We start from the raw sequence: 7,582 nt of genomic DNA, 5'->3' as shown, positions 1-7,582 counted from the left end.
CACTTGCCTTTGAATTAAAGTTGTGTTTGTTTGTTTAGCTTCCTGGGAGTTACTGATCAACTTCTTTGAAGAAACATGAAGTTACACTATGTTGCTGTGCTTACTCTAGCCATCCTGATGTTCCTGACATGGCTTCCAGCATCACTGAGCTGTAACAAAGCACTCTGTGCTAGTGATGTGAGCAAATGCCTCATTCAGGTAGGACTAAGAGTACTTTTATTAATATCAAAATATATTGTAGAGCAGAAACATTATGTTTATATACAGATATAGAGTGCATATATCATATAGAGTAAGACCTGAGTATTGGGTCAGGGCCTGAGGTACTGAATCATGACACACAGGTCTGGATTTTTACCCTCATAGCAATCAATATATATAGGCAAGGTTAGATTCAAGAAGTTCAATACTGAGTATAATATCCTGTTGTATAAACATGTCATTACAAGGTGATGAGCACTCTATTCAGATGATTTAATCTGTGTAATCTAATTAACATAGCAAAGAGGTTCAATGAATGTATTTAGAAAAAAAATTAGCTGGTCAAATAGTAGATAAATTGTTACCCTAAGTATGATGTATTAGTTGTCCATTGCTATGTAACAAATTACCCCAAAACATAGCAACTTAGTGCAATAAACATGTATTATTTCATGTAGTTTCTGAGGGCCTGGAATCTGGGAGCAGTTTAGCCAGGTGGCTGTGGCTTAGGGTCTCCCACAATGTTGCAGGCAAGTTGTTGGCTGGGATTGGACAATCTGCTTTCAAGATACTTCGAAGTTATATCTCTTCCAATCATCAAGGCAGGCCTCTTAATGTAGCCACCACTCTCATTTTTCTGGGGAGAAAAGTAAGAGAAAGTAATGTGGCTAAGTTAACAGGCTGGTATTGAACTCCTGATTAGCTTCCTTTCTAGTTGCAGGCTGTGCACTCAGAAATTCAGTAACCACACACATTAGCATTCTATGTAAAGTATGAGTCAGCTAACATGACTGTAACCCTCACTTGAGAGTAATTGTGTATATGTGCTAAAGTGACAATTGTTTTTATACATCAGAAGCATTTTGTGCTTATTTCTGACATTTTGGTCCTTTTCGCTAATAGTTGGAATTCTACTTGCCCCCATTTCGTACTCTGATAACCCTAACTTTGCATTTCAAACCAAAACATTTAACTAGAGAAGTGTGTTTGTTGTTCAGTTTTTAACTTTTTCGCTGTGGACATTTTCAGGTATAAAAGGAGAAGAATATAATGAACCATCCATGAGTAGTTACTGCAGTCACTACCTCATGGCTACTCTTATTTTATCTATACCCTCCTACATTATTCACTCGCAGCTCTGTTTTAATTTCAAGCAAATCCCTTGATACTGTTTTGTTGATAATTCTAATATGTATCTCTAAAAGAGAACTCTTTACCAACATAGCTATTAGACCAATTTTACAGTTTAAAAATTAACACTAATTCTTTAATCACCTAATTTTGTATGTAGAAATCTTAATAAGGCACACGTGCTTAGGCTTTTGTTGGCTGGAAACTTTGTGTCTGCAAATGAAGCCCAGTTTTGTGCTATGGTCAGATGAGGAGTCTGTGGTACCTCCCAGATTGTTTCAATGTAGCTTCATTATTCATTATTCAAAATAAAGTCTCATAACATTTGCTGTATTCATGTTTAGATGGAAATTCTCTTAAATTCCGAATTATATTCTTGACTCTTCAACTCTATAACTTGCATTAGTTCAAGTAATTAAAAATTGTACTTTGGCCACACACAGTGGCTCATGCCTCATAATCCCAGCACTTTGAGAGATTGAGGCAGGAGGATCACTTGAGCCCAGGAGTTTCAGACCAGCCTGGGAATCACAGTGAGACCCTGTCTCTACAACAAATAGTTTTTTTAAATTAGCTGGGCATGATCATGTACACCTATAGTCTCAGCTACTTGGGAGGCTGAGGCAGGAGGATCATTTGAGCCCAGGAGGTTGAGGCTGCAGTGAGCTATGATTGTGCCACTGCACTGAAGCCTGGGTGACAGAGCAAGACCCTGTCTCAAAAAAAAAAAAAAATTGTACTTTATTTAAAATACCTTGCTTTTAAAGGGAGTATTTAAAAGAGAAAGCTTTTGGCTAATATGGGTAGATACTTGTAAAGGTTTTTTTGTTTGTTTGACTCTTTAAAAATTTTTTGGCTCTATTACAGCTTACTACAGCCTTGACTTCCCAGGCTCCAGTGATCCTCCCATCTCAGCCTCTGGTGTAGCTGGGACTACAGACATGTGGCACCATGCCTGGCTAATTTACTTTGTATTTTTGGTGGAGACGGGGTTTTGCCATGTTGCCAAGGCTGGTCTCAAACTTCTGAGCTTAAGCGATCTGCCAAGGCTGGTCTCAACCTTCTGAGCTCAAGTGATCTGCCACCTCGGCCTCCCAAGTGCTGGGATTACAGGTGTGAGTCACCGTGCCTGGCCATTAAAAAAATTTTAAAAATTACAATTACAAAAATTAGCTGAGCATGGAGGTGCATGCTTGTAATCCCAGCTACTTGGGAGGCTGAGGCAGGAGAATCACTTGAACCCAGGAGGCGGAGGTTGCAGTGAGCTGAGATCGTGTCACTGCACTCCCACCTGGGTGACAGAGCAAGACTCTGTCTCAAAAAAAAAATTGTAAAAAAAAAAAAATACTTCAAAATGTAAAGAGTACTATATCAGTGTAAAAAAACTGGAAAAGCAAATTGAGCTTCACCTAACTCAAATGGTGATTCTAGTAAACAAAATCAGCTAGGACGTATTTTCAGTCACAAATTCATGGATGCTGACATTTCTGATATTCCTGTTGTTGCTTCAGAGCCAGGAAACATCAAACTTTTTTCTGGAGTAGTGGACACAACTATCCTGGTGGATGGTAGACTACTTGGGTTTAGAAAAGATCTAGGGCTCGGCCGGGCGCGGTGGCTCAAGCCTGTAATCCCAGCACTTCGGAAGACCGAGGCGGGCGGATCACAAGGTCAGGAGATCAAGACCATCCTGGCTAACATGGTGAAACCCTGTCTCTACTAAAAATACGAAAAATTAGCCGGGCATGGTGATGGGCGCCTGTAGTCCCAGCTACTCGGGAGGCTGAGGCAGGAGAATGGCGTGAACCCAGGAGGCGGAGCTTGCAGTGAGCCGAGATCATGCCACTGCACTCCAGCCTGGGCGACAGAGCAAGACTCCATTTCAAAAAAAAAAAGAAAAGAAAAGATCTAGGGCTCAAATATTGAGGATTTTCTTGTTTGTTTATTCACAAACATTTATTGAGTGTTGAAATGAAATGTGATTAGTTCCACTCTTCACCTAGTTTTGTGGACTCCCAAACTCTAGCAGATTATTTCACATTCTGATCTTTAGTTTCCACGTGTTCCTCTTACTATGGCTGTGTGGCAAACCACCCCAAAAACCAGTGGCTGGAAACAGCATTTATTTTGCTCACGAATTTGCATTCTGAGCAGGGCTCTGCGGAAGAGTTCATCTCTGTTCCACGTGGCATTAGCAAGGCGGCTTGAAGGTGGTGGGGGTGGAATTATCTGAAACAGCACTATAGATAGAGCTTTCTGCGATGATGGAAAAGATCTACATCTACCCTATGCAATACAGTAGAGTCTAGCCATACGTGGCTACCAAGTACTTGAAATGTGACTAGTATGGCTGAAAATCTGATTTTAAATTTAATTCAATTTCAATTTCATTAGCTGCATAGCTGCATATGACTAGTGGCCACTGTATTGGACATTGAAAATCTGAAGGCTCACTGATAAAGTCTAATACCTGGGCTGGGAAGATTCTTCAGGTATACGTCTCTTCCTGACTTCTCCTCCCCTTCCTCCCTTCTCTATCCCCATCTCCCTCCCTCTCTCCCTTTCACTCTCTCTGTGTATATATGTGTGTGTCTCTGTGGTCCTGCTATATGATCTCTCCTGCGGGTCCACCTGGATTTAAGTGGAGAGAACATAGGCCCCACCTCTGTTGGAGGAGTGACAGTGTCATGTTGTAAGCTGAACATGTGGATGGGATATAATGGTGTGGCCATCTGTGGAAAATACACTCTGCCACATATAAACTGTAAAGTGAATTGGCTGGCTAGGTGAGCTCAAAATTTTCTTCTAGTTCTAGGCAGTTTTAAAGAAAGAAACCAACTAGTATGTGTCAAATGTTCTCTTTTTTTCATCAGAGTAATAAATTACTAAATTATTAGAAGGCTGCATAGTGAAAAAATGAATCTCTTGATCTAATTCTCCCTTCTCATTCTATTACCCTGGGAAAACCACTTTTAATCTAACTCTTATATTTTTACTTCTGTTAGTAATTTTTAGCCATATGCCTAAATAATATGCCTGTACTACTATTTCTTGATTTATCAGTTTTAGATGTTATATATCTAAAATTGCCTTTCTGCTATAACAGATAAGGTCATAGCTCATCATGTCATCCTTCCCACTCCTGCCCTGCCACACTTGTATCACAGTTTTGAGTTTATCTCTTGGTTATTTTTTCAATTTCTTCAATATATTTAAGGTTTTCTATTCTGTTCTATCAACTGGAGACACCATCTCTTTATTCCTGATGTAAGTGGAGAATATTAATAGTCCTTTCCTTTTAAAGTTTATTTTATTTTATTATTTTTTTTTTAGCAATGAGACAGACTATAAGTGAGTTTTAAGAACAGTGCATTTCTTGAGGGAATTGAAGAGAGGGTTTGTTTGGGTTCCAGTCTTGGGAGATCATGTGAAGCTACCATGTTTAACATCATAGAAAGCAAAGAAATCAGTTTTTTCCCTTGCATTTATGAGTACTGCCCTCGAAATTTTCTACTTTTGGCATTCTGATGGGCTACTTTTGGAATTCTGATGGGCTGCATCAAAATCTGTGGGGAACGGAGTGTTACCTGTACTTTTACTTTTATATTGTCAAGGTTGATAACATCTACATTCTGAGAGGCTGCATAGTATAATGGTTAAGAGTATGAACTCTGGAACCAGGCTATCTGAATTTGGATCCAGTTCTGCCACTTACTGGTTGTATGACCTTGGGCAAGTTAGTTAATCTCTCAATGCCTCAATTTCCTCATCTGTAAAGTAGGGATAATAACCATACTGTGCGAGTATTGTGAGGATTAGGTGTAAAGTATTTAGAGCAATGCCTGGCACGTGAGTGCACTATAGGTAATTACTAACCTTATTTCTCTGTTTTGTAACTCTATTTGAATCTTCTAATGCTTTATTTACAGGTATATTCTAAAACTGGCAATAAACCATGTTTATATTGTAATGATTATATAAATATTGTTGACTGTTGACTGTATAGTCACATAGGTACTATGATTACATTTCCCTTCTTGAATGATTTTGTTTTTCTTGAGTTTCTAATTATCTTTCTTTACCTTGTATCATCAATCATTAGCACCTTATATTGTTTTAAGTACTTAATGTATTTTTCCTCCCAAATGGAGCCTTCAGTCTTGATGTTTCCAGACTTAACTGATTGCAATCTAGGTCTGATGCAAGCTGTCTTATGGTGACTTTCCATCATTACTTTCCCAAGTTGGTTCCACTGTTTCTTGGATTTCGTATCTTGTCGTTTTTAACAGTAACCCTTATTTTGTCCCAACATGCCCTCAAGTAACTTCCTAAGAAAGCCTGTGTGGAAAGTAAGTTTTCTGGGTCCTGCATGTCTTGAAGATGTATTTATTCTCACCTTTCACCTGACTGATGGTTTGCCTGAATACAGAATTCTATGTTAAATTCTTTTCCCTCAGAACTTTGGAGACATTTCTCTATTATCTAATAGCATTCCATATTGCCAATAAGAAGTCTGATGCCAGTCTGTTTCTTATTCTCTATAGGTAACTTTGTTATTCTCTCTAGAAACTTTTAGTATCATCTCATTAGCCTTCCTATTATGGAATTTAAACTGTTGAGTCTAGTGTTGGTCTTTTCATTCATTCTGTTTGGTATCTTGTGAGTCTTTTGGGGATCAGTTTTGAGCCAAAGACTAGGAAATGCCCTGTTTTGTTTTTTGTTATATATATATATCTTGTCCTAACATACATACATATATAATATATACGTTTTATATAACTATATTTTTGTATAATATATAATTATGTATAGTGTCCTCTTTTCTTTCTGGAACTCTTATTAGTATAAATCTAAGATGGATTCTCTGTTAGATCTTTTTTTAAAAAACAGTTTTATTGAGATATATGATTCATATATTATAAAATTTACCCATTTAAGGGTACAATTGAGTGGTTTTAGCATATCGACAGACTTGTGCAACCATCACCACAATCTAATTTCAGAACATTTTCATTACTTTAGAAGGAAACTCCATACCCTTTAGAAGTCATTTCCTATTCTCTCTCCCCACAAACCCTAGGCAGTTTACTTTCTCTCTACATGCTTGTTCTGGATGTTTAACATGAATGGAATCATACCTTGTCTTTTGTGTCTGACTTCTTTCATTGAGCATAATGTTTTCATGGTTCCTGTGTGTTGTAACATATTCAGTATTTCATTCCTTGGTCAAATAATATTCTGCTGAATGGGCATACCACATTTTATTTATCCATTTATTGGTTGGTGGATATTTGAGTTACTTATATTTTTGGCTATGGTAGATAATACTGCTATGAATATTCAAGTTTTAGTGTGTGGATGTATCTTTGTTTGTTTTTTAAGAGATAAACTGTGTTACACAGTTTGTTTACTGCCTGTGCACACAGGCAGTGGTGCAATCATTGTTCACTGTAACCTTGAACTCCTGGGCTCAAACGATCCTCTCACCTTGGCCTCCCAAGTAGCTAGGACTACAGGTGTGTGCCACCATACCTGGCTAATTAAAAAAAATTTTTGTGTGTGGAGACAGGATCTTATTATGTTGCCCAGGTTGGTCTTGAACTCTTGTCCTCAAGCGATCCTCCTGCCTTGGCCCCACAAAGTTCTGGGGTTACAGGTGTGAGCTGCTACAGACAACCCTGGATGTATCTCTTAATTTTTCTTTTGTATATACCTAGGAGTAGAATTGCTGGGCCATATGGCAACTCTGTTTAACATTTTGAGGAACTGCTGAAGTGTTTATTCTAAAGTGGCTGCACTATTTTACATTCCTACCAGTTGTGTATGAGAGTTCTAATTACCCTATAGCCTCACCAACACTTATCTTTCCTTTTTATTGTAGCACCTTTTGGAGTGGTTATGATTTGCATTTCCCTAATAGCTAATGATGTTGAGCATCTTTTTATGTGCTTAGTGAATGTGTGTGTGTGTGTGTGTGTGTGTGTGTGTATGTATTTTTTTTTTTTTTTTGAGACAGGATCTTGCTCTGTCACCCAGGCTGGAGTGCAGTGGTGCAATCACGGCTAACAGCAACCTCAACCTCCTGGACTTAAGCAATCCTCCCACCTCAGTCTCCCAAGTAGCTGGGACTACAGGCATGCACCACCATGTCTGGTTAGCTTATTGTATATCTTTGGGGAAATACCTATTGAAAACCAGTGCTCTTTTGTGTGTGTGTGTGTTTGTTTTAGACGAGAGTCTCGCTCTGTTG

The 7,582-nt window shown here is 38.5% G+C and overlaps 1 protein-coding gene across 2 annotated transcripts in view; it reads left to right on the top strand.

Annotated features, from left to right (window-relative positions):
* Positions 1–7,582, top strand: part of TWSG1 (twisted gastrulation BMP signaling modulator 1) — a 67,277-nt gene that overhangs the window by 2,377 nt on the left and 57,318 nt on the right. For both annotated transcript variants that reach the window (XM_034943432.3, XM_063597183.1), the window contains exon 2: positions 39–198. In XM_034943432.3, the coding sequence (XP_034799323.1) occupies positions 76–198 (123 nt within the window). In that variant the 5' untranslated portion in view covers positions 39–75. The remainder of the gene's footprint in view (positions 1–38; positions 199–7,582) is intronic.

Source organism: Pan paniscus, chromosome 17 (genome assembly GCF_029289425.2).
Source record: "Pan paniscus chromosome 17, NHGRI_mPanPan1-v2.0_pri, whole genome shotgun sequence".
Lineage (NCBI taxonomy): Eukaryota > Metazoa > Chordata > Mammalia > Primates > Hominidae > Pan > Pan paniscus.
Note: the sequence above shows the minus strand (reverse complement) of the source record. Positions and strands in the feature narration are given on the sequence as shown.